Raw genomic sequence first — 27,972 nt, forward strand, 5'->3', positions numbered from 1 at the left:
CATTAAAACCACAATATAACAATACAACCACAATAAAACCTAGCAGCAGTGCAGGAGTTTAAAATACAGATTTAAAACAGCAAAGCTAAAAATTTAGAAAGCTAAAATGCTAAAATGCCTGGGAAAATAAAAAGGTCTTCACCTGGCGCTGAAAGGAATACAATGTAGATGCCAGGCGAACCTCACTAGGGAGCTCATTCCAGAGCCGGGGTGCCACAGCAGAAAAAGCCCCCCTCCTAGTAGCCACCCGCCTCACTTCCTTTGGCAGAGGCTCAAAGGAAGGAGAAGGGCCGCTGACGATGACCTTAAGGTCCGGGCAGGCACATATGGGAGGAGGCGATCCTTCAGGTAACCTGGCCCCAAGCCGTTAAGGAATGCCACAGATCTCGGGGAGGCTGAATGCCATCGTATTCGGCCCCCTGAAATCGGTGGTAGAACATCCCGCCCCCCACCCCCCCCCCAGGACGGGCCTTACCTTGGGCAGATCTTCCTGGCAGCGGTGGCGGCGGCGGGGCGGCGGGGCGGCGGCGGCTGCAGCAGCCGGTCTTCCGACCGGCTGCCGCCGCCGCCACCATTTCCAGTTTAAAACAAAAACAAAAAAAGTGATAGGCTACGTAAAGATTTACATAGCCTATCACGGCTAGGTTTAAAAAAAAAATGTGATAGGCTACATAAATGTTTACGTAGTCTATCATGGCTGACTTTTTAAAAAAACAAACAAATGCGCGTATGCAAATGGCGGCGGCCATGGCCGCCGCCATTTGCATTCCTTATTTTGGCACGTCTTAGTCTATGTAAACATTTACGTAGACTAAGATGGCAAAAATAAGGGGAGCGCAAATAGCGTAGATGCTATGCTATTTGCGTTCCCCTTATTTTCGCCATCTTAGTCTACGTAAATGTTTACATAGACTAAGACGTGCCAAAATAAGGAACACAAATGGCGGCGGCTGTGGCCACCGCCATTTGCGTACGCGTGTTTTTTTGTATTTTTTTTAGTCAGCTGTGATAGGCTACGTAAACATTTACATAGCCTATCACGGCTGACTGCAGGGACGCAAACGGCGGCCGCTATGGCCGCCGCCATTTGCGTCCCTGCTAGCCAGTGGCCGGATGTCCGGCTGCTGGCGGAGCCGGCCGGCGGCTCCGCAGAATTGCTGCGGAGCACAGCCGGCCGGCCAGGATTCCGGGGGGGGGGGAGGAATGGAGCCTCCCCCCCTGGCCAGGATTCCGGGGGGTGGGACGGAACGCCTCCCCCCCAACCATAAACATAATTCGCGAAAGGTAAGTACCTTTCGTACATCCCTATTGGTATACCAGCCTAAGCTGATAAAAAGTACTCCGTGCCACTGAGTTCACCTGTGCCTCAAGTGACAGTTCTAGATCCAAGAGTACCCCCAAACTACGAACCTGATCCTTTAGGGGGAGTGCAACCCCCTCCAGAACAGGTTGAATATCACCTAGCTGGGCAGACGAACCACCCACTAATAGTACCTCTGTCTTGTCTGGATTGAGTTTCAGTTTATTGGCCCTCATCCAGTCCATTACCGTGCCCAGGCACTGATTCAGAACAGCCACTGCCTCACCTGGTTTTGATGAGAAAGAGAGGTAGAGCTGGGTGTCATCCGCATATTGATGGCACCTCAGCCCACACCTATGGATAACCTCCCCCAGCGGTTTCATGTAGATGTTAAACAGCATGGGGGATAAAATAGAGCCCTGTGGAACCCCATGGCACAATTGCCATGGCACAGAGCAATAATTCCCCAGCACCACCTTCTGGAATCGGCCATCCAAGTAGGAGCGGAACCACTGTAGTACAGTGCCTCCAACTCCCAACCCAGACAACCTAACCAGAAGGATACCATGGTTGATGGTATCGAAAGCTGCTGAGAGGTCCAGGAGAATCAACAGGGTCACACTCCCCCTGTCCCTCTCCCGGCAGAGGTCATCCCACAGGGCGACCAAGGCAGTTTCCGTTCCAAAACCAGGCCTGAAGCCCGATTGAAATGGATCTAGGTAATCCGTTTCATTCAAGAGTGCCTGGAGCTGTCCTACAACCACCCGCTCAAGCACCTTGCCCAGGAAGGGGATGTTGGCCACTGGCCTATAATTGTTAACATCCTCTGGGTCCAGGTTAGGCTTTTTCAGGAGTGGTCTAATTACCGCCTCTTTTACAGTGGCAGGCACCACTCCCTCTCTCAAGGAGGAATTTACAACCTCCTGGACCCAGCCAGACATCCCCTCCTTGTTTGATTTAATAAGCCATGAAGGGCAAGGGTCAAGCACACAAGTGGTCAATCGGACTTGGCCATGCACCTTGTCCGCATCCTCAGGCCTCAGTAACTGAAACTCATCCAATAAAACTGGACCAGACGGTGCTCTGAACGTCTCTACCAATGGAACTGCATTAATGGTGGTGTCCAATTCATGACGAATCTGAGCGACTTTATCTTCAAAGTGCCATGCAAACTCGTCACAGCATGCTACCGAGGGTTCCACCATCTCTCTCCCTGGCCCAGAATGTAACAGGCTGTGAACCACTTCGAAAATCTCCAGAATAATCCTTGATAGCTTCACTCATGTAGGGGCTAATCTGATGCAGTGCTTTCTTTCAACAGTTGTTTATTCCAGATTAAAGTGGTACATGTTTGTACAGCAACTAAGGATGCTGTTCATAATCACGATATGTTTACACCAGAAAAATATGTTTGAACCAAAATATTTGGTACAGATTTTTAGGTTTTGTCTGCCTTAAGCATCTCAGCATATTGTTCACTAGAAACATATCCCTGTTTGGCCCTTCTTCAGATTAATGGGATTTTCATACTGGTCTCATTTGGACATCATGCTAAACCGTTGTTATTGTTACATAAATAAGCCTTAGGCCCATGTGTTTCCCCCATCCTCTCTTCTCTGACACAGCTGTGAGGAAGAGAGTGGAAGCTTTTGCTTCTGTTTTCGATTAACCAAAGTTTAGCACTATGTCCAAAACCTAAACTGTGATTAATCTCATGGTTTATTGAAACATGCCAACTTTATAAATCACAGTCTGAAGTTGGCTTGTTTCCAATAACCATAGTTAAGACTAACCAGAGTTTGTCCAGACTGAAATGTAACACTAAACTGTGGTTAATTAAAATTGAAGTAAAAACTTCTGAACTCCTTGTGGTCATGCCAGAGGAGAAGTGGGGGGAAGCTCATAAACCTGAGGCTCATTCATATGATGGGAAGCCATAGTTTAGTGTTACATCTGAACAAGGCCAAAAAGTCATTAATTTCAGTGAGGTTTGCATAGGAGACTTTTCCACTGGTTAACTGTTTGTCTTTCCTTCTCCCTTTCTGAGTTTATTACTATCCCTGCTGGCATGTTGCTGCTAATCATGTCTCTCTTACAGAATCTGTTGTAATACTCTCTAAAAGTAGTTTAGCCTGTAAATTCCTGGTATATCTTTAATCCAAAGAGATTGTTTTTCTCTTTATGGCAAGGTATCATCATTCATTACATTATTCTCCGAAATGGGATTGAGCGTTTCAGAGGAAAGGAACTGAGCTTCACAGACACTAGTGGTATTCAACCATATCAGGAATATTCATATCAGTTGCGTGCTTGCACAGTTGCTGGTTGTGCAGACAGTAGCAAGGTGAGTAAATTCTGCACAATATCGGTGGCAGCTGTGGAACTGTCTCATAACAATGTCTTTCCTATCCTTCAGCACAGTGCAGCAGCCATTCAGCACAGCAGCACTAGAAGACATGGAAGCATTCCCGTGTTGGCTAGACACGTGGGAGTTTCCTGAGAAACTCTCCCTGTCTTCCCACCCTGTGCTGGGGCCCAGTTGCCTAGCCTGTATCGGAATGCTTCCATATCTTCCAGGACTCTGCTGAAAAGGCTGCTGTGTAGCATTGGAAAACAGGAAAGCATCCCGTTACCAAGGCAACACTGATACATGCTCCCTTCCCCTGCAACAGGCAAATGTTGTCCATCTTTGTGGGCATCCCTGAAGCATCAATAAAAGTGGGGCAATTCACAGCCTGCAAACAAAGCTATGAAGTTAGGAAATCCATTCAGTTCAGCCCTAATTAAAAGCTAACATTAACTTTACAAATGCATCCTGTTTATTCCATGGCAATCTCATTCCATAAAACAGGGTTTGACAATTGTCCAGGAGACTTCTTGTATTAATGCCTCATGCCCTTCCTGGACAGTTGTGTAGCAAAGGGCCTCTGAATGGGGAGCCCAGTTACCACACTGGCTTCTTTCTTGCTTGCCTGAAGGCATACATCCAGCAGCTAGGGCTCAGGTTCTGGCCTTTCCCAAGGCAGTTTTCACTGAAGAATATTAATCTTTAAATACCCAGGGTTGGACTCGATGGTCTTATAGGCCCCATCCAACCCTACTATTCTATGATTCTATGATTATCCAGTCCTGCCCTTTTACCACACCCAGTGGTGCCCACATAACATTTATGTAGGTCAGATGTACTGCTGGTTCACATGATGGTCTTGTAGGTAAACTACCCACCTTGTTGCATCCATACAGGTGATGTTACCACCCTACGATACACCACACCTGAACCCCTCCATCTAATTCTAAACTTTATTTTTTACTTTACCCTTTTCCCCATCTCGGGGGGGGGGGGGGTTGGAGGCTGAGAAAGCATGCAAAGTGGTGGGAGGGCTCTTTGCAGGGAAGAAGCAGCAAGGAGATAATTCTGAACCTTTCCCTCATCCATGGTATTATCGAATAGCCCTATCCCAAGTACCTTTTTTTCTAGTTGACCCAGCAAATATATGTCTGCAGATCCTCCCGGATATGCAACGCACACATGCTGTGATTTCAGAAATAGTAAGAAATACTCCAGAATAAGGCTTAGATGGCTTTGTTTGACTTGCTTCATCTTTACATATGCTGTGATTTACTTGACGACTATTTAGCCATTATGAAATCACCCAGGTGATGACACCCCAGAAAGTGCTGGGAACTCTTGCAGGGAACACTTGAAGCAAGCAGCACAGCCTTCAAGGGTGTTGTGTTAAGGAGGCAGACATTGTATGAAGGAGTTGTAGAAGGAGCCAGATAACATCCCCATTTCTTCCTGCATCCTTCTGAAAGTGCCATCCTTTCAAAATGATATTTCTCATTACTTTATTTATTGATTTATCTTAATGCATTTCTTAGCCATCTTTCAAAACTACTCTCCCCTTTTTGCTTGTACGCACACCTTATAATTTTTTTTAATAAAACCCAATTCTGCACCATCCTCTTGTAGCTCAGCTAGTACTTCCATTGCATGGGACAGGGATACCTTTTGATATAGCTGATGCTAGTAAAGCAACTCTGAGAAGATAGTGATAACCTCATAAGATAGGATGGTCATCCAAAAAGGCTCTTCCAGGTCTGATCTGTTTGTTCTTTCTTTCATGAACATTCATGAATCTTAACTGTCAATTTGAATTTTCTAACCTTCCTCTCTTTTTCTTTGGGCAGATCTGAACTTTCAGGAACATACATCAGACTGGGAATCTTGGCCATTGCTTCTTTACTGCACAGTGCAGCAATAGGCACAATTTGCACTGGAGAAGCAACAAGAAGAGGGAAGGATCTAATGGTGTCTGGCTGCTAGTGCTATTTACACTGCACTAGTGGAAACTAACACTTGCGCAATATCAGTAGCGCTTGCCAGCATGATGGGTTTCTGTTCTCTCACCTACTGTTCTTTTTCTTCAACTCCTTCCCCACCACAGATAACTTTCCCCCAGTTGATCCAGCAAACAAGTATCTAAAAATCCCAGCTAGTGAAAATTGGTGTGAAGGGTCAATGTGAAATACATCCATTTCCGATTCTGCCCTGAAATGATGCATTTCCCACCATTTTGTTGTAAAGAAGTGGCAGTAAGGATTTCCAGCCCTATGTTTCCCACCAAACATCTAGAGGAATTTTAAAGTTCTGTCCTGATGTTTTATTACAGACCCTGCATCCTGTCTTCCACAAATGCCATTTTATGTTCCTGTCTTTTGCAGATATTTCCTCATCAGTGGTTCCCCCTTCCCTCTATTCATATTTCTCAATTTTAGGTCCACTGGAAAGAGGTGAAGAAATGTACCTCCAGTTTTTTTAATTACCAGGTACCAGTGGAACTCTCAAAGGAATTGGGTCTCAGATCCAACCAATCTGAGAAATTATTGTTTTAGCTACAGAAAGAAATTTGGCTGTGTTTAGTGCTTTCAAATGAGTTCACATCTTTGGTGCTAACAGACAAAACAAAAATTCAGTAAAGCATCTTGAGTCTGGCTAGTCTGTCTCCAGCATATGTCCATATGCAGTCTAAATTACCCAACTCTGATTGGTGAAATCTCTGGAATCTTTCAACTAGACTTCAAAGATCCTACTGGGGTTTGGGAGGAGAGTATGTCACGGTGGCGCTCCCTGGCTATCCTTTCTAACTCAGCAGCTGATGTATGAGCAGCTTTCTGTCAGCTTGGGAACTACCAGCAGTCCCTTCCAACGGCACGCCTGGCTAAGGGCAAGGGCGGCAATGGCATCCAAGTTTATGCCAATGTTTACTGGTGATAAAACCCATATGAAATCAGGCTGTTAAAATGCAAAGACACTGATTAACCATATAGAAATAAGTTATCAAGCACTCTCTGGCAAGACAGCCTGCCATCCAGAATTTTCCTTTCGCCTAGTGCTATGCACTGAAGACAAAATGTTGTGAATCTGCTTTGATAAATTGTACACCTAGACTCATACGTAAACATATTCAAGGTCAGATTTCGCTGTGGGGAAAAAAATAAACCAAAGGGAGAAAAGTAACTAGTTCTACAGGGTCGTAGTAATGATATGCCAGAGCAAACAACAACATTTTAAACTAGAAGTGACATTCTCATTGATCAAGGTATCTTGTGTACTATTACAATAAATTGCTGTCTAATTCATGTGTGTTCAGGTAGTTGCAGTCACTGTCCAAGGAGTCCCAGAGAGTGTTCAGCCACCAGCAGTTACAGCTTTGAGCGCAGTGGCTTTGCATTTGAGTTGGATGGCACCAAGGAAACCAAATGGTATCATCAGAGAATACCAGATCAGTCAAACTGGGAAAGGTCTGATACATACTGACACAGCAGGCAGGATGCAGCATACAGTATCAGGTAAGGATGGGAAGCTCTTTAAGAGCATGATGTCATTGTCTAATTTAGCAGACAGTTCTGCTATGTTAGTTTTTTAAAGGCTGCAATCCTAAGTATATGTACCAGGAAGTAAATGTTTCTGCCCAGCCATTTTGGTCTGTGCTGTATTTCTCCTTGCAGGGAATTGTGGTATGTATCTTTATATAGGAAAACATTTCCAAGCCCAATTCAAAGTGCTGGTTTTGATCCTTAGAGCCTTAAGCGGTTTCGGACCAAGTTACTTGAAGGACCACCTTCACCTATATCAGCCTGTCCACACTTTAAGATCAGAAAGAGAGGCCCACCCAAGACAGCAGTCAGGTGGGTGATCACACATGAGAAGGCTTTCTCTGCAGTGGCCCCACACTTTTGGAACAAGTTGCTATCAGAGGTCTGCCAAGCTCCATCACTGCAGGCTTTTAAGAAGGCCTTGAAAACATATTACTTTACCATGGCTTTTTAAACTGCTTTATGTGTTTTATTGCTGTAAGCCACCTGAGGAGGGCTTCTGTCCTGAAAGGCGGCCAAGAAATATTTTAAATAAATAAAAACATGGTTTCCCAACTTGCAGTCTAAAGTGGTAAAATCCATTCTTCCACCTCGCAACTTTTCCCATGACATTCTGCTGCATTTGCAGACCTGCCTGTAGTTAAAATGGAGTGTAATTGCCTGCAGCTTTTATATTTGGGCCACAATCTCTGTTCTGGTGGTAAAGTCAACATGCGTTTTGACATGATGAACAAGGTCGGTTTTTCTGTTTACTCTGACTACTTACAGTTTTGTTTTAGTGGTTTCAAATTATGTTGTTTTTTCTTCTAATAAGTTGTCTTAGATGAATTTTGGCTGAAAGGCAATGTATAAACATATAAAATAAATATTAAGCTCTCATGCTGTGGGTGGAAGGTTTCTAAAGCAATGATCTTTTTTTGAAGGTATCATGGGCCCCATATCATGAAAATGGAGAGTTCCCCTTCCGCTTTTAGTGTGCTAGATAGGGGATATTTATTATGCCATACCAAATTCAGATATGCATACGTTTTGATACTGCCATTCATTGTTTTTTCTTCTTATATCCCATTGACTTCACCCCTCCATGAATAGCTGGGCACAAGATCCCAGGCATCATGTCTGCATTTAAGAATATCTAAGGATTTCAGTCCTCTGGTTTTGCTAACCCTCTAGCTTTCTTAATGCTATTATAAGAAAAACAGATACTAAGTTATAATGTCATGTCAGTCATTCATATTTGTATTCAAGAACCTGACAGTCACTATGATGAGTGCATGTCCTTAACTGTATTTTACCTTCCATTAGAAAATCATTGATGAGTTCCAAAATTCAGTCTAAGCAAAACCCCACAGTATATGGCTTGTGTCATATCATAAACACTTGGAACAGAATAATATTTCCCTCTCTCCCTAAATTAGATGATCTTCCTAGTACTATTACTACTACATTTGCAATAAGCTTCTACTGACATTGCAAGGCCCATCTAGCATAGGCAGAAATGTATTATTCAGTTTTAAGTGATACCATTACAACATAAGAAACTCCCTGGTGTTTCAGCCCACATGTCCATTTAGTCCAGCATCCAGTTCCCAGGCAGATGCTTTGGGGAAGCTCAAAAGCAAAGCACAAGAGACAACAACCTTCTATTGTTGCTTTTATTGTTTTTATGTTTTTATTGCTTTTAATATTTTAACTGTTTCTATGTATTTTATTGCTGTAAGCTGCCTTGGGAGGGCTTCTGCCCTGAAAGCTGGCCAAGAAATGTTTTCAGTCGATCAATCAATCAATCAATAACCTGCCCTTGCTGTTTGCCATGCTGCCTTGCTGTCCAAGAGTAGGATTTCCCTTTGTCCCAAAGTAGAACTTACGTGGTTTTTGCTGTGTCAAAGCAATCACTCTGTGGTTTTAGTTAAAACAACTCCACTCTTTCAATGTCATTTTTGGTATGTAGCAAGGAGTCTCCTTTGCTGTCCTAGGCAAGTCTGCCTTCCCATCCCAAGGTGGAATGGTGCTTTATCAATGTGATAATTACTACTGTCTAAATTCATGATGTTCGCTAAAACAATGGCACTTATTTCACATATCTCGAATGTTTGAACTAACCATCGTTTCAGGTCCCAACAGACCTGTGTTTTGATTTTCTCATCTTCTTCAAAAACCTCTGCTGTTCCCAGAGCAACAGTTGGACGTTAATGAAGCTGTAGCATTAGCGTTCCCTGAGACTTTGAATCCGAGGGTCTTACAAATTGTAGGTGAGGAGGCCTGCACCTTGCCACTGCACCATTGTCTCACTGCTTATTTTTAATTACATCAAAGCCTTAGAAACATTATCCCATAAATGCTTTGTGGGAATAGTGGTGATTGTGCTTGTCATGTGAAATCCATAAATTGCTTATAATCCTCTCAAGATGTTAAAAAAAGCATTAAGTAATTGAAGACAGGAAGTCCTCAGTTAATTATTTAGAGGTGTTATCAATGCTTTAAGTAAACTGAAGCATTTTCTGCTATCGCACTGAGCTGAATGCCACTGGGATCGAGGGGCACCAGCCATCATCTTCTCATATTCTCTAATGCAAACAGCATATGGCAGCTTGTCAATAAAAGACCTTTTTATATCATTTATTAGTGAACACTTCCAGTACTCTGTACAGAACAATTTGGATGACAGTTATGGCATTGTTTCACTTTGTGTTACTACTCCTTTACAAATGGCCCACTAATGCAGTGGGGGATGGGGGGGAGACTAAAATAATTAGGGGGCATTGTATTAAAAGAAAGCTAAGACTGCCCTCTTCAGCAGCAAGAGCAAAAACAGACATTCATTTTCCCAAGTCTATTTTTGTTTCTAAGATGCTTCCAGACTACTGAAGTTTGTGACAGGGTTTTTGTGGGTGATTTTATTTTGTTAGTGACAGAGGTTCATTGGCATACATTTCACTGAACAGACTGTGTGAATTGTACAGAATATTTTGTGACTAGAAGGGCTGAAGCATGTCATAAATATTTACATTTCTAAGGGTAGCTGTGCTTGTTGTGAAAAACCAACAAAGATGCCTGTAGTACCCTAAGAAACTTTACCCAGGAAAGGAACATTTGCCACTAGCCTAAAATTATTAAGATTTTCTGAGTCAAGGGAGCATTTTTTCAGGAGTGGTCTCACCACCACCTCTGTCAGGTGGCCCAGGACCTCTCCCTCTTGCAAGAAGGCATTGATCACCTCCCTGGCCCAGCCAGCTTTTCCCTCTCTGCCAGTTTTTATAAGCCAAGAGGGGCAAGGATCCAATATGGAAGTGGTTGCACAAACCCGTCCAAGTTCCTCATCAACATCCTCAAGCTGTACCAAATGAAACTCATCAAAGAAAACTAGACAAAGCTGTGCTCTGGATACCTCACCTGATTCTCCTGCTGTAACACTGGAGTCTGGCAGATGCAAGAGATTTTATCTTGGAAGTACCCGGCAAGTGTATTACAGTGGGCCTCAGATAGTTCCACAGCATCCTTAGGGTCAGCATGTAATAAGCCCCAGACAACACTGAAAAGCTCAGCTGGGTGGCACATAGAGGATTCAATAGAGGCAGTGAGATACTGTTTCTTTGCTGCTCTCAATGCCCCTGAATTTACGTGACCATAGGCGCACACCAACACTTGATTGCATCCACTAGGACGTTTTCTCCATCCACATCATCATCATCATCACCAAGTGAAGCAGCTGCCCTCCCATGTATGAGATGTGGTTATGAAAATAAGCAGTGGTTAAAGTGTTGGGCTATGACTGGGGAGACCCAGGTTTCAAGACCCAGGAAACTGAGTGGATGATTTGGAGCCATTAACTTTCTGTCTCTCAACTTAACCTACCTTACAAGATTACTGTGAGGATAAACAGGAGAGGGTGCCATGCAGGACCACCCCCACCCCCCATGCAGCAGTATTAAGCAACCTGCTTTGAGGAAACCCCAAGAGAGGAATGTCAGACTTGGCAGGATGTTTTTTTAAGTGCTGGCCCTGGAGTGTGTGTGAGGGGTGCCATTTGGGCTTTGCTATGCTGAGCTCCTTGGAGAGAGGACAGGATAAAAATGTAACAAACAAATAGATGTATGCCACTGGTTAGTGTTATTACACACAATCATTTATTTCCACTTTCATCTAATAGGAAAATGAATGAAGATAACATATTATAAGCAGAGTCATAACCAGCCTTGCATTGTTCATTGTACAACCAGAACTGCCTCTGAATTTTGACTGAAGTGAAATTTTACACAAATGAACATCTGAGGAATGTTAAGAGAAGGCTTTCAACAAGGCTTGCAAAAATTTCTCAGGCCTGTTCTGCAGTTCCCAAGCTACTGTCAGGTTCCTAAAGCAGAAGTAAAAACAACCATAAAGACGCACCCTGGAGTAAAATGTCTGATTATTTTCAAGGATAGCTACAAGACTTTAGCCAAGACTAATGCAATTTCTCAGGAGAAGTTCCAAACCCCAAATTACAATGTTGTGTTTATTACAGATCATAAAAATTACACTGCCTTTTACAACAAATCACACATACAGCCAGGGCTCCAGAAGTGATCTTTCTGTTATAGTATCAGCTGAGTAAACAAAAACAAATAAATGTTCAACTCCAGTATATTTAGTACAGTATGAACTCTTTTTCCTTCCTCTTTTTTTCCTCTGTATTATATAGTTGTAAATGAATCTTGCTTCATATTTCCTTTTAAAAAGGAAATGAACATGACTCCCTTTAGGGGAATTGAAGTAATCTGTTGCTACAGTAATCTTTCTTATCATGAAATGTAGTTGAATATTTGGCTCCCATCCATGCCTTTGCTTCTCTAGCCAGCAACTGCCATTTTAACCCTCTTGCTTTTATGCTAAATATATAAAGACCTCCTCCTCCTCCTCCTCCTCCTCATTAGGTTATTATCCATGCTGTCTCTCTGACTCATCTCTTTATTTTTCAATGCCTCATATCCTGTTCAATTTGCCTTGGGTGCCATTCATTCAGTGTTGTTGTTGTTTTTCCTTTCTGATGGGCCTGTTGCATATTTCTGCTCTGTATTTATCACCATTTTGAAAACAATGACAACAATGAAGCTGTCATCCAACCAATTTTAGACAAAGGGTTCAACTCTAAGATTTCTTGTGCTCTCTTCTTGTCATAGAATTGCACTGTTTTTCTTAAAAGTAGTTACAATGGTAGTTAAATGAAAACATTTTGCAAAGGATCGGCAAGAAGAGTGGGACCCATCACTGACAAGGACAAGGAAGATTAGAGGAAAAATACAAAATGTGAACAGAAGTCTAATCACAGTTTCTGAGCTCACAAAAAAGAGAATTTGGTGTCTTTTTCCTCCTTGATGCCACTTTTTGAGACTTGCATATTAGAATGAATACATATTTACATATTTATAAACCCATTTTCAAAGGTTGAGTCTTGAATCATTTTGTGCTAGAGAAATGCAGAGGAATATAAAGGTGGAGCCTTTATATTATAAATTATATTTATATAATTTACGTTTAGGAGGTAAATGTAAATTAAGGGTATAGAAATAGGAGAGGACTTGTAAAGCTGATATTGACTAGGAAAAGTAGTATTTTGGAATAGATTCAATGCACATTTAATAAAATACAACAACGGGTTCTGTTCAAAATCCTGTTAGACCTTTGATTCCAAAAGTGCATGCATGTGTGTCTTTATGCAATGACAAAATATAACTGACTTGTAGAATTCACTGCCAGCAAGATGTGGTGATAGCCATTGGCTTGACTTTAAAGGGGGACTCAAAAAAATCATGGATTTAAGGCTAACAGTGGCTAATAACTACCACTGAATGAAGCTTTCCATTTTTAGAGATGGTATCACTTTGAATGCATATTGGGAACAAACAACAAGGGGAGAGCTGTTGACCATGCTCTACTTCTGGGCTTTCATGAGTGAAATGCATTTAAACTCACGTATTGTTCTTCCTGGGTCACAAGGAATGTGTTCTTTTGTCTTTCTTCTAGACCACTAATCCTCAGAACATCTGAAGACTTAATTTTAACCCTTTTTTATTTTAGATCTTCAACCACACAGAAACTACAGCTTTACACTTGCAGCATGTACATTTGCTGGATGTACTTCTAGTCGAACAAGTTCAGGTAGAACATTGCAAGCTGCTCCTCAAGGTAAAGAGCAATGTATTAACTTCTGGGGTGCTTGCACCCTTATAACAGCAGTTAATATGGCCCTTTATTGACAGTATTCTATGCATTTGTGCTTTCTGATACAATGTGGTCAATATCAGAAGAATCAGCTGCTTGATTATTATTTTTTGTACAAAGCATTGGAATTTTTTTAAAAAAAAATCAATTTGTGCAGTCATATATGTGGCCCCTTTGTACCCATCCATATGTTCACAACTTTGATGTGGTACGTCTCCATGAGATTCTGAGTTATAGGGCAAGGATAGGGAGTGACTAATAGTGGGAACACACTGAATGAGTCTTGCCAATTCCTTTACCACTATTCCCCACTCCTACACAGATTTGTACAGATTTTGTTTGATGATGTAAAGATGCATATTTCAGGGAACACCTCACACACATTACTTTTCTCTACCATATGTTGAGATTAGGAGATGAGCCCTTCCTTTCACAGCTAATCTCTTCTGAGGTAAAATTATTTGTTTTGTTTTCATTTGTTTTGTGTTGTTGTTCTTTACTATATTTTTTTACTCTCATTGTGAGCCCTACCAACCCCCCCCCCCACACACACAGGATATGTAATATATAAATACATACATACATGCATACATTTCCTGATTGCGATTCACTTTAATGTAATGGTGCTGAGTCATACTTTCTCAAATTGGCTCATGTTAAAATATGGCATGCTGAGACATGGCCTAATCTATTTATGGCCACATCCAGTCATTCCACCCAGTTTTATAAGGTGTGGTAATGGATTGGATGAGGGTCAATAAATCAAAGCTAAATCCAGAAAAGACAGAGGTCCTGTTGATGGGTAATTCATCTGCTCAGATTAGTGGTGTGTGCTGGATAAGGTTGCACTCTCTCTAAAGGAACAAGTTCGCTGTCTGGATGTGCTCATTAAACCATCTTTGTCACTGGAGTGGCAGGTTGCTTCCATGACACAGAGCACCTTCTACCATCCTATCTAGACAGAGGTAGCCTGGCCTCATGGATCCATGCCCTCACAACCTCCAGATTAGACTCCTGTGCTGTGTTACACATGGGGCTTCCTTTCAAAATGGTCCAGAAACTTAGACTAGTCTGAAATACATCTGTGAGACTGTTCACTGCAGCTGGGCCTTATGATCACATTGCACATGTACTTGCCAAGCACACTGGCTCCCAGTTTGTTTCCAGGCTCTATTCAAGGTGTTGGTTTGGACTTTTAAAGCCCTTTATGGCTTAGGACTGAAAGCCCTTTATGGCTTAGGGTATGAAAAGGATGAGATTTGTCTGCCCATACACTGGGATCCAATGCACACATCCCTTTAAAGATATAGGTAGCAGCTATGGCTTTTTTTTTACTCTAGCGTAAGCACAGGTCACCCTGCGTCTGTAATTTATATTGCCAAGAAGTGATCCATTAAAGCAAATGAGTCAGTATTTGGCAATATATTAGGGTGTTGGCCCAAATGTTTATTTAGTTATTACATTTCCAGACTAAATACAATCCCTGGAGAAGGAAACGGCAACCCACCCCAGTATTCTTGCCATGAAAACTAAATGGATCAGCACAACCAGAGATATGTAGGTATACCATTGGAAGATGGACTTCCAGGTCAGAAGATGGTCAAAATGCTACTGGGGAGGAATAGAGGATAAGTTCAACTAGCTCCAGATGTGATGACGCAGCTAGCTCAAAGCCGAAAGGACGGCTAGTGGCTGATGGTGCTGGTGGTGAATGATGAATCCGATGTTCTAAAGATCAACACAACATAGGAACCTGGAATGTAATATCTATGAGCCACGGTAAATTGGATGTGGTTATTGGGGAGATGTCAAGATTAAAGATAGACATTTTGGGTGTCAGTGAACTTAAATGAACTGGAATGGGCCATTTCACATCAGATGACCACTAGATCTACTACTGTGGACAAGAGGACCACAGAAGAAATGGAGTAGCCTTCATAATTAATAATAAAGTGGCTAAAGCAGTGCTTGGATACAATCCAAAAAACAATAGAATGATCTCAGTTCGAATTCAGGGTAAGCCATTTAACATCACAGTGATCCAAATATACACCCCAACCACATTAGGGATGTACGAAAGGGACTTACCTTGTCCCGCAGCTTTTTTCGCGGTGGGGGGGAGGCGCTTCGCTTCTCCCCCCGAAGTTCATGCGAGCGGGGGGTGTCTTCCCACCTCGCCCAGCTGAAATTCAGGCTGGGGGGGAGGCTTCCCGCCTTGCCCCCGGCCGAAATTCAGGCCGGGGAGAAGCGCCCCGTCTCCCCGGCCGCGAACTTCAACAGAAAAGTAAAAAAAAACAAAAAACGCCCCATGATAGGATATGTGACGATTTACGTAGCCTATCATGGCTAGATCTGCAAAGTCAGCCATGATAGGCTACGTTAATCGTCACGTAGCCTATCACGGGGGCATTTTTTTTTTACTTTTCTAGGAATGGCGGCGGCAGCAGCCGGTCGAAAGACCGGGTGCCGCCCCTGTCAAAGCCCTGCCGAACCACCGCTGTGACCCGCCACCGGGAGCGACATTCAGGAAAGGTAAGTCCCATCCCGGGGGGGGCGGGGGGCGGGGGGGCGGAGAATTTCTCCCCGAAACTACTTCGGAGGGCCGAATACGTTGGCACTCGGCCCCCCGAAGTTTCGGCGAGAAATTCTCTGACACCCCTACCACAGATGCTGAAAAAACAGAAGTAGATCAGTTCTATGAGGATCTGCAGCACCTACTAGATAATACGCCAAAAAGAGATGTTATTTTCATTACAGGAGACTGGAATGCTAAGGTGGGTAGTCAAACAACACCTGGAATTACAGGCAAGCATGGTCTGGGAGAACAAAATGAAGCAGGACATAGGCTGATAGAATATTTTGCCAAGACAACTCACTGTGCATAACAAACACTCTCTTCCAACAACCTAAAAGACGACTTTATACATGGACTTCACCAGTAGGGATGTACGAAAGTCACTTACCTTTTTGAAGGGTGACATTCGTGGGGGGGGGAGGTGCTCCGTCCTTCCCCCGAAATTCTGGCCAGGGGGGGAGGCGCTCCGTCCCTCCCCCCGAAATTCTGGCTGGGGGGGAGGTGCTCCGTCTCTCCCCCTGAAATTCTGGCTGGTGGGGAGGCGCTCCGTCCCTCCCCCCCGAATCCTGGCCGGCCGGCTCCGCAAATGGCGGCGGCCGACCGGCCGTAGCCGCCGCCATTTGCGTCCTTGCAGTCAGCTGTGATAGGCTACGTAAATGTTTATGTAGCCTATCACGGCTGATTTAAAAGGAAAAAAAAATTTGCGTATGCAAATGGCGGCGCCCATGGGCGCCGCCATTTGCATTCCTTATTTTGGCACGTCTGAGTCTACATAAACATTTACGTAGACTAAGACGGCGAAAATAAGGGGAACGCAAATAGCGTAGCGTCTACGCTATTTGCGTTCCCCTTATTTTCGCCGTCTTAGTCTACGTAAATGTTTACGTAGACTAAGACATGCCAAAATAAGGAATGCAAATGCGCATTCCTTATTTTGCGCATTTGCATTTGCATATGCGCGTGATTTTTTTTTTCCTTTTAAATCAGACGTGATAGGCTACGTAAACATTTACGTAGCCTATCATGGTGTTTTTTAAAAATCTAGCCGTGATAGGCTACGTAAATCTTTACGTAAAAAATCTTTACATAGCCTATCATTTTTTTTGTTTTCTTGTTTTTTTAACTGGAAATGGCGGCAGCGGCAGCTGGTTGGAAGACCGGCAGCCGCCGCCGCCGAACCACCACCGAACCACCGCCGAACCACCGCCGAACCACCACCACAGCCGCCGCCGCCAGGAAGATCTGCCCAAGTTAAGTCCCATCCCGGGGGTGGCGGGGGGTGGCAGACCGTTCAGCCACCGATTTTGGGGGGCCGAATGTGCTGGCATTTGGCCTCCCCGAGATTCGTGGCGGAATTCTCTGACATCCCTATTTACCAGATGGTTGACACCGAAATCAGATTGACTACATCCTTTGTAGCCAAAGGTGGCGGACATCTATACAGTCGGTAAAAACAAAACCTGGAACTGACTGTAGTTCAGATCATGAACTTCTTATTGCACAATTTAGAATCAGACTAAAGAGAACAGGGAAGATCCACAGATCAGTTAGATAAGAGCTCACTACTATTCCTAATGAATATGCAGTGGAGGTGAAGAATATATTTAAGGGAGTAGATTTAGTAGATAGGGTCCCGGAAGAACTATGGACAGAAGTTCGCAACATTGTTCAGGAAGCGGCAACAAAAAACATCCCAAAGAAAAAGAAAACCAAGAAGGCAAGATGGCTGTCTGCTGAGACACTGGAAGCAGCCCAAGAAAGAAGGAAAGCAAAAGGCAACAGTGAAAGGGGGAGATATGCGCAATTAAATGCAAAATTCCAGAGGTTAGCCAGAAGAGATCACGAATTATTTTTAAACAAGCAATGCGCGGAAGTGAAGAACATAATGGAATAGGAAGGACAAAAGACCTCTTCCTGAAAATCAGAAACATCGGAGGTAAATTCCAGGCAAAAATGGGTATGATCAAAAACAAAGATGGCAAGGACCTAATAGAAGCAGAAGAGATCAAGAAAAGGTGGCAAGATTATATGGAAGATCGGTATAGGAAGGATAATAATATTGAGGATAGATTTGATGGTGTGGTCAGTGAGTTAGAGCCAGACATCCTGAAGCGTGAGGTTGAATGGGCCTTAAGAAGCATTGCTAATAAAAAGGCAGCAGGAGATGATGGTATCCCAGCTGAACTGTTTAAAATCTTGCAAGATGATGCTGACAAAGTGATGCATGCCATATGCCAATAAATTTGGAAAACACAAGAATGGCCACCAGATTGGAAAAAATCAACTTATATCCCCATACCAAAAAAGGGAAACACTAAAGAATGTTCAAACTATCTAACAGTGGCACTTATTTCACATGCCAGTAAGGTAATGCTCAAGGTCTTGCAAGGTAGACTCCAGAAATTCATGGAACGAGAATTGCCAGATATACAAGCTGGGTTTAGAAAAGGCAGAGGAACTAGAGACCAAATTGCCAATATCCACTGGATAATAGAGAAAGCCAGGGAGTTTCAGAAAAACATCTATTTCTGTTTTATTGACTATTCTATAAGGATGTACGAAAGTGACTTACCTTTCTGCGGATTATGTTGATGGTAGGGGGGAGGTGTTCCATCCCTCCCCCCCTCGGAATCCTGGCCGGCCGGCTGTGCTCCGCAGTGATTCTGCGGAGCCGCCGGCTGACTCCGCCAGCAGCCGGACATCTGGCCGCTGGTTGGCAGGGACGCAAATGGCGGCAGCCGTAGCCGCCGCTGTTTGCATCCCTGCAGTCAGGCGTGATAGGCTACGTAAAGATTTACGTAGCCTATCACGGTGTTTTTTTAAAATCTAGCCGTGATAGGCTACGTAAATCTTTACGTAGCCTATCATGTTGTTTTGTTTTGTTTTGTTTTTTAACCTGGAAATGGTGGCGGAAGCAGAAAGATCTGCCCAAGGTAAGTCCCGTCCCGGGGGTGGCGGGGTGGTGGTGGGCCGTATGCACTGGCATTCGGCCTCCCCGAAATCCGTGGCGGAACTTTCGTACATCCCTCCTATTCTAAAGCCTTTGACTGTGTGGATCATAACAAATTGTGGCAAGTTCTTGGTGGGATGGGGATACCAAGTCATCTTGTCTGCCTCCTGAGGAATCTGTATAACGACCAAGTAGCAACGGTAAGAACAGACCACGGAACAATGGACTGGTTTAAGATTGGGAAAGGAGTACGGCAGGGTTGTATACTCTCACCTTACCTATTCAACCTGTATGCAGAACACATCATGCGATGTGCTGGGCTTGATGAAGCCAAGGCTGGAGTTAAAATCACTGGAAGAAACATTAACAATCTCCGATATGCAGATGATACCACTTTGATGGCTGAAAGCGAGAGCTGCTGAGGAACCTTATGACGAAGGTGAAAGAAGAAAGTGCAAAAGCTGGGTTGCAGTTAAACCTCAGAAAAACTAAGATTATGGCAACCAGCTTGATTGAGAACTGGCAAATACAGGGAGAAAACGTGGAGGCAGTGACAGACTTTGTCTTTCTAGGCACAAAGATTACTGCAGATGCTGACTGCAGCCAGGAAATCAGAAGACGTTTACTTCTTGGGAGGAGAGCAATGACAAATCTTGATCAAATAGTGAAGAGCAGAGACATCACACTGACAACAAAGGTCCGCATAGTTAAACCAATGGTATTCCCCATAGTAGCCTATGGCTGCAAGAGCTGGACCATAAGTAGGGATGTACGAAACTCACTTACCTTTTTGCGGAATCTTTCGCGATGGGGGGGGATGAGGGGAGGCAATCCAGTCCTCCCCCCTGGAATCCTCAACAGCCGGCTCCGCTCCTTGGCCAGGCCGCAGAGCAGAGGGCCAGGGATGTCCGCAGCCAGATTTCCGGCCACGGACGGGCTGCTGTGGATGCAAATGGCTGTAGCGGCCGCCTTTTGCATCCAGCCAGGCAGCCATGATAGGCTACATAAGAATTTACGTAGCCTATCATGGCTGCAAGGATGGCAGTGGCGGCGGCAGCAGCGCGGCCATGGCCGGCCAGGAGACCAGCCGCCAGACCCACTGGAGATACCGCCGCATCCACCCCAGGTAAGTGCCATCCCAGGGGGATTCAATGGGGGGCAGGAGGCCATTCTGCCACGGATTCCAGGGGGCCGGATTCTAAAGAATCCAGCCTCACTGGAATCCATGGCGGAATTCTCTGCCTTCCCTAACCATAAGGAAGGCTGAGCGAAGGGAGATAGATGCTTTTGAACTGTGGTGTTGGAGGAAAATTCTGAGAGTGCCTTGGACTGCAAGAAGATCAAACCAGTCCTTACTCCAGGAAATAGAGCCAGACTGCTCACTTGAGGGAAGGATATTACACTTAAAGGCAAAACTGAAGTACTTTGGCCTCATAATGAGAAGACAGGACACCTTGGAGAAGATGCTGATGCTAGGGAAAGTGGAAGGCAAAAGGAAGAGGGGCCGACCAAGGGCAAGATAGATGGATGACATTCTGGAGGTGATGAACTCGACCTTGGGGGAGCTGAGGGTGGCGACGGCCTACAGGAAGCTCTGGTGTGGGCTGGTCCATGAAGTCACGAACAGTCGGAAGTGACTGAGCGAATGAACAACAACAACACCCAATAGCCAAAGTTCTCTGATTTTCGAAAGATGCGCTTCTTCAGATGCCCCTGATATCTGGGGTGTGGTGAGTGCCTCCAGAGAAAAGGGCCTCCTTGGTTGTGGCACCTGACTGTGGAATGCTCTCCTCACCTGGCACCTACTTGACGTCATTTTTATTTTATTTATTTATTTATTTATTTCATTTCTATACCGCCCAATAGCCGAAGCTCTCTGGGCGGTTCACAAAAATTAAAACCAAACAACACACAATAAAACAATTTAAAATATATAGAACATTAAAACCACAACATAACAATACAACCACAATAAAACCTAGCAGCAGTGCAGGAGTTTAAAATACAGATTTAAAACAGCAAAGCTAAAAATTTAGAAAGCTAAAATGCTAAAATGCCTGGGAAAATAAAAAGGTCTTCATCTGGCGCCGAAAGGAGTACAATGTAGGCGCCAGGCGAACCTCACTAGGGAGCTCATTCCAGAGCCGGGGTGCCACAACAGAAAAAGCCCTCCTCCTAGTAGCCACCCGCCTCACTTCCTTTGGCAGGGGCTCATGGAGAAGGGCCGCTGATGATGATCTTAAGGTCCGGGCAGGCACATATGGGCAGGCACATTTTCCCTGGATTTTTAATCATCAGTACATTGCTATTATGCTGATGGGTGTTTGGTTTTAATTACGCTGACTGGTTTTATATTGGTGGGTTTTTAATGCTTTTGTTTTAAATTTTTTATTATAATTTTCACTTTTTTGTAATCCACCTTCTTGGGACCTGTTGAAAAGGGGAATATAATTCAAATAAATAAATAAAAATATATAAGGCTGTGTTCTGTTACAGTGAGTCTTTAGATCAAGCTGAAATTATTTTGGGTTCTGTTGTTGTGTATTAACAGATAATTCCATCCTAGATTGTTTATAAAATTCAAAAAATATGTGAAGACTTCTTTTTCTTCTTAAAACAGCAGCATCTGTAATGTAATTACAGGGGTATGGTCACAGCCTCGTCATGTCATAGTTAGCTCTACAGTAGTGGAATTATATTGGGATGAGCCAAAGGAACCCAATGGAATTATTTCTCAGTATCGATTGTTTTGTAACAGAGAAGAGATTTTCAAGGGTGGTAAAGAGAATCTGAACTTCACTAATTCTGGCCTTCAACCAAACAGCAGGTAAAATGTCATAGATGTATGATAAGCTTAAGATGGTATTTCATATATTACTGTATAATATACTATACCTTCCAAAATTCTTGGAGCACAATCCAGCTGTTGAACCCTTATATGGATGTATCTAAGCATGCAGATGAATGCTTAGCACATAATAGAACCTGACTCCTCCAAGAACTAAATGGAACTCTGCCGTGCTGCACCACAGACATGGCAATTATGTGTCTCACTGCTAGCTATGGCACAGCAATAGGAGTAGGGATGGATGAATCTATCCGTTTTGCTTTCTCCTGCATTTGCATTTTTAAAATCTCACGTCCTATCTCTCCTTAATACTTAGGGATTTGTGAATTTTGGTAAATTCTTATCAAAAACAAACTGATACCAAATTCTCACCCATCTGTATCAACCAAATTCAGTCTTCTTTCTGTGCCATATCTTCATTGGACATTGGCGATCACTCTGGCCCACATAAACTTATTTACTGCTACTTGAAATAGAGAAGTAAATGTCATTCCTGTCCACTGTCCCAAATTCCGCAGCCATGATGTCCTATGTCATTCATGTCCTCTTTTTCCCTCCACTTTGCCTTGCATTATGAGTTGTAAAAGCCGATATTTCTTATTACACATTACTTGACTGAAGTATGATAGCTTCTTTTCTTTTACACATTTCTGAATTTCTTTGGCCTTTCCCATTCTCTGCATTATGGTGCCATTTGTTACATAATGTGTCCAAGATATTCTAAGCATGCAAATTCAGTAGGTTCAGCTATTCCCAGTATGGAAAGGACCAAGTTGTACCTGCCTGCCACAAAGTTGTTAAAGATGAGAAATATGTGAGAACAAAAGAGGTGGCAACCCAAATTCAGCTCTAACGTGGTTGATTATATAGGGCTTCAAACACAGACTTTTAAGAGCTAAGCATTCAAAGCCCTCGGCCTGGATAGATGAATCTGTCAGTTTCTCCCACACCTGCTTGCAGGGGAGAGGGAACCGGGGATTGAGCCCTTAATGGGTAGAGGTCTCAATATGGATGAAGGGATAGTTATGGGACTCGGAGTGACTATCGTATATGAGTAAATCTGGCTTTTATTGCTCTCTTTCTCTCCCAACTCTGGGCGATGGTCTAGTAAATCCATGGTTTTTGGTGAGGTCTGTCTTAGAATGTATCCTCTCTGGCTGCGCTATGAATGTGTGAAGGTGTGAACTGTGTGCCCCCACTTCATAGCTACTACCCAAAAAGCCTGAATTTTGGGTATTAAACTCATGATTTATGTTGCTGTGGGGGCGTTTTAAGGACATTGTTAATTATGGGCCATAATCCACCCAAACCCATTAAAATTTTGCCCCTGATGTCCAGGGCAATATCAATGAGGAAATTTTCCTGGTAGTTTTTACCCAGCCTAGTTTTCCTAGTTTCTCCCTTTCTGATGGATTTTAAGAGGAGACTTGTTGAATATTTGTCAGGAATGGTTTACTCTTGGAAAATTCTGACAATGAAAAGATAGAATGTAGATGACTTCATAGTTCAAGAGCATTTGTTAGTGTAAAGCAGGGGTGGACAACTTATGGTCCTCCAGATGTTTTGGCCTACAACTCATCATACCTCACCATTGGCTATACTGGCTAGGGCTGATGGGAGTTGTAGGCCAAAACATCTGGAGGGCAACAAGTCACCAACCCCTGGTGTGAAGGAAGCACTTGTAAAGGGAAAAGTGCTTGTGTAATAATCCACAAGGAGTAATAGGGCACACCATGTACAAGATCTCGGATGTTCTCTTGGTACAGCTCCCATTGATTTCCACTGGGCTTGAACAGGAGAGGTTTCAGGCTGATTGTACCAATCATTAAAAACTACCATGTGATTATATTTCAAATTATGTAATATAGCATGTTGCTAACTTTGTTCACATAGGAGTTTTATCTCTTGTTTCTCTGATCCAGCAAGAGCTACTAAAAGTGGAAATGTTCCTGCTGTGGAACTCTCACTTGTAAAAAGGTGTGCCTCACGGAATGAAAGAAAAGCACATTCAGCAGCACAGGGTGTGTGTGGCTCCCCTCAGTGTATGCCCAACCAAACATATAATCAGTGCTGTTAGCTTAGTAATTGTCTGCAATGGCAAGGGGAATAGGAACATAGTCCAAATGGCTGCTTCTCACTTTTGACCACCCAGTAGGTGATCAACACTGTGAAGAACTGCATTTCAGGTTCCCTGGATTGGATTCCCCATACTATATAGATGTACAGTCAGGTCCAGAAATATTGGAACAAGGATAACTGTTTGGGCAGTTGGCCTCTGTACACCACCACATTGAAGTTGAAAGGAAACACACCCAGATGGGAGCGAAGTCAGGACTCTCAGCTGTAATAAAAGGGGTTTGACAAAAGTGGGGCCCTATCCATTCAGGAAGTACAGCCAGTAGCATACACACACACCCATCGTTGGTGGCTCATAGGGATGTACGAAACTCACTTACCTTTCCTCCGTCCCTCCCTGCGGAATCCTCGACCGGCGGGGGAGGCAATACAGTCCTCCCCCCTGAAATCCTTGATGGCCAGCTCCGCTCCGCGGCCAGGCCGCAGAGCAGCCAGCCAGGGCCGTCCGCAGCTGGATTTCCAGCCACGGACGGCCTGGTGTGGACGCAAATGGCGGCCACCGTAGCGGCCGCCATTTGCATCTAGCCAGACAACCGTGATAGGCTACGTAAGAATTTACGTAGCCTATCACGGCTAACCTCAAAAAAACAAAAACAAAAAACCACAGCGTACGCAAATGGCGACGGCTACAGCGGCCGCCATTTGCGTTCCCTATTTTTCGCCGTTTTATCTTACATAAATATTTACATAAGATAAAACGGCAAAAAAAAGGGGGAATGCAAATAGCATAGTGGACGCTATTTGCGTTCCTTTATTTTTCGCCATTTTAGCCTACGTAAATACTCACTGGAATCCGTGGCAGAATTCTCTGCCATCCCTAGTGGCTCATAAGTAATGGAACAAACCAACATCATTTCAAACTTATGGATCGCCTTTAATACCTGGATGAAAATCCTTTGCAGTCAATGACTGCCTGAAGTCTGGAACCCATGGACATGACCAAATGCTGAGTTTCCTCCCTCAAGATGCTTTGCCAGGCCTTTTCTGCAGCTGCCTTCAGCTGCTGCTTGTTTGTGGGTCTTTCTGCCTTCAGTCTTGTCTTCAGTACGTGAAAAGCATACTCTTTTGGGCTGAGATCAGGTGACTGACTTGGCCATTGAAGAACTTCCCACTTCTTTGCTTTGAGAAACTCTTGGGTAGCTTTTGCTGTATGTTTTGGGTCATTATCCATCTGCAATATGAAGTGGCGTCCTATCAGTTTGGCAGCATTCGGCTGAATCTGAGCAGAAAGTATAGCCCTATACACTTCAGAATTCATCTTGCTGCTTTGATCAGCAGTCAGGTCATCAATAAACACCAGTGACCCAGTTTCACTGGCAGCCATACATGCCGATGCCATAACACTGCCTCCACCATGTTTGACAGATGAAGTGGTATGCTTTGGATCATGAGCTGTTCCTTTCCTTCTCCATACTTTTCTCTTCCCATCATTCTGATACAAGTTCATCTTGGTTTCATCAGTCCAAAGAATCTTATTCCAGAACTGGGCAGGCTTTTTTTGGTGTCTGCTGGCAAAGGCTAATCTGGCCTTTATGTTCTTGAGTGTTACCAGTGGTTTGCACCTTGTTGTGAAGCCTCTGTATTTACATTCATAAAGTGGTCTCTTGACTGTAGATGTTGACAATGACATGCCTACCTCCACAAGGGAGTTCTTGACCTGGCTAGATGTTGTGAAAGGGTTCCTCTTCACCATGAGCAGAATTCTGCGGTCATCCACTTTAATTGTCTTCCATGGTCTTCCAGGCCTTTTGCTGTTGCTGAGCTTGCCAGTTAATTCCTTCTTTTTCACAGTGTTCCAAACTGTTATGCTGGCCACTCCCACTGTTTTTGCCATCTCTCTGATGGGTTTATTTTGTTTTCTCAGCCTAATGATGGCTTCCTTCACTCGCATGGACACCTCTTTGGACCTCATGTTAGGAGTTCCAGTGAACAGCTACCAAATGCAAATGTAACACTCAGAACCACCTCCAGACTTTTTATCTGCTTGATTGGTCATGGGGCACCCAGGAAGCAGGCCACACCTGGCCATGTAGCTGCTTGTTAGCCATTCGTTCCATTACTTATGAGCCACCAACAATGGGTGTGTGTGTATGCCACTGGCTGTCCTTCCTGAATGGTTAGTGCCCCACTTTTGTCAAACCCCTTGAATTACAGCTGAAAGTCCTGACTTCGCTCCCATCTGGGTGTGTTTTCTTTCAACTTCAGTGTGGTGGTTTACAGAGGCCAACTGCCAAAACAGTTATCCTTGTTCCAATATTTCTGGCCCTGACTGTATGTATGCATGTGTGTACACAGGAACACGTGTAGCAAATATAATGCAGGAATTTGCAGGGGGGGGGGAGTATTTGACAGACAACATGCTTTATGATGTGTGTTTATCCTAAACATAATGACCACTGAAACTTAAATGTGTTGAAAATAACAGTCAAATATTTGAACACCAATTTTCTGGTTTCTGTTTCCTTCTGCTCTTTTTCTTTATTGGTGTGTATTTATAGATACGTTTACCAGCTAGAAGCCAGCACATGGGGTGGTAGCAATATCAGTGACAAATACATTATCCAGACACCAGCAGCAACACCAGAGGAAATTCATATTCCATATAATGTCACAATAATGGATTCATATTCCGTATTTGTAGCTTGGAACACTCCTGGTAAGCATGTGTATTTGTGTACTATATAGTAATTTGGGGATATAAAAATATCTGCTGCAGTTATCTATTTTGTCCTGTGTTTGGTTTTTGTTATTTAGGGAGGTATTGACCCAGCTGTTAGATAGCATAAGCCATCTTTCCTCAGGTGGCATATTTGGGTGCATCAGGAAAAGGCATCAAGTGATTTAGTTTATTATAATTTTATATAAAGGCAGGAGGGGGGCACCATTTGGATTTTCTGCCTCAGGCATCAAAACATCTTGGGCCATCTCTAGTTGATGATAAAATAATCCATGAAATAATTTAGAAATAGAATAGTCTGTGTTCTGTTCAAATGGAAAAGACGATAATATGCAAAATTGTGAATTTTTATTTAATGGTGGTCATCCAGTTGTACCAGCATTCTTCTATACAGTAATGCCCAATTAATTTATTAATTACATTTGGCTTTGGAACAGGATGTTACAGTTAGTGATAGCCACGAATACAGTCTCTTTGTTTTCCCTTTTCTGCTGAATTTCTGATCAATTCAGCCACTTCAGAAGCTGTCCACTAGTTCTGACAACCACAGCCAACAAGGGCCCCAGTTTCTAGAAGGGATGTCAGAGAATCTTGGGGAGCATTCGGCCCCCCAAAATCGGTGACAGAACGGTCTGCCACCCCCCCGCCACCCCCCAGGACGGGACTTTCCTTGGGCGGATCTTCCTGGCGGCGGCAGCTCCAGCGGCGGTTCGGCAGCGGCTGCGGTGGCTGGTCTTCTGACCGGCTGCTGCCGCCACCATTTCCAGTTAAAAAAAACAAAAAACAAAAAAAGTGATAGGCTACATAAAGATTTACGTAGCCCATCACAGCTAGATTTTTAAAAAACACTGTGATAGGCTACGTAAATGTTTACGTAGCCTATCACGGCTGATTTAAAAGAAACAAAACGTGCGTTCCTTATTTTGGCACGTCTTAGTCTACGTAAACATTTACGTAGACTAAGATGGAGAAAATAACGTAGATGCTACACTATTTGCGTTCCCCTTATTTTCGCCATCTTAGTCTATGTAAACGTTTACGTAGACTAAGACGTGCCAAAATAAGGAATGCAAATGGCGGTGCCCATGGGCGCCGTCATTTGCATACGCGTGCTTTTTTTTCTTTTAAATCAGCCGTAATAGGCTACGTAAACATTTACGTAGCCTATCATGGCTGACTGCAGAGACGCAAACGGCAGCGGCTACGGCCGCTGCCATTTGCTTCCCTGCTAGCCAGTGGCCGGATGTCCGGCCGCTGGCGGAGCCAGCCGGCGGCTCCACAGAATCCCTGCGGAGCGAAGTGGAGCCGGCCGGCCAGAATTTCGGGGGGGGGAGGGACAGAGCGCCTCCCCCCCACCTCGAATCAATTTCGCTAAAAGGTAAGTGATTTTCGTACATCCCTAGTA

General features: G+C 43.8%; 1 protein-coding gene across 1 annotated transcript in view; it reads left to right on the plus strand.

Annotated features, from left to right (window-relative positions):
- USH2A (usherin) overlaps positions 1 to 27,972 on the plus strand; it is an 809,138-nt gene that overhangs the window by 644,403 nt on the left and 136,763 nt on the right. The window contains exons 54-58 of the mRNA XM_084828794.1: positions 3,490 to 3,644; positions 6,955 to 7,153; positions 13,238 to 13,345; positions 21,550 to 21,733; positions 26,389 to 26,546. Coding sequence (XP_084684920.1) covers positions 3,490 to 3,644; positions 6,955 to 7,153; positions 13,238 to 13,345; positions 21,550 to 21,733; positions 26,389 to 26,546 — 804 coding nt within the window. The remainder of the gene's footprint in view (positions 1 to 3,489; positions 3,645 to 6,954; positions 7,154 to 13,237; positions 13,346 to 21,549; positions 21,734 to 26,388; positions 26,547 to 27,972) is intronic.

This window comes from Heloderma suspectum, chromosome 1 (assembly GCF_057233095.1).
Source record: "Heloderma suspectum isolate Gila_16-S chromosome 1, 16-S_ref, whole genome shotgun sequence".
NCBI classification, from domain to species: Eukaryota; Metazoa; Chordata; class Lepidosauria; order Squamata; family Helodermatidae; genus Heloderma; species Heloderma suspectum.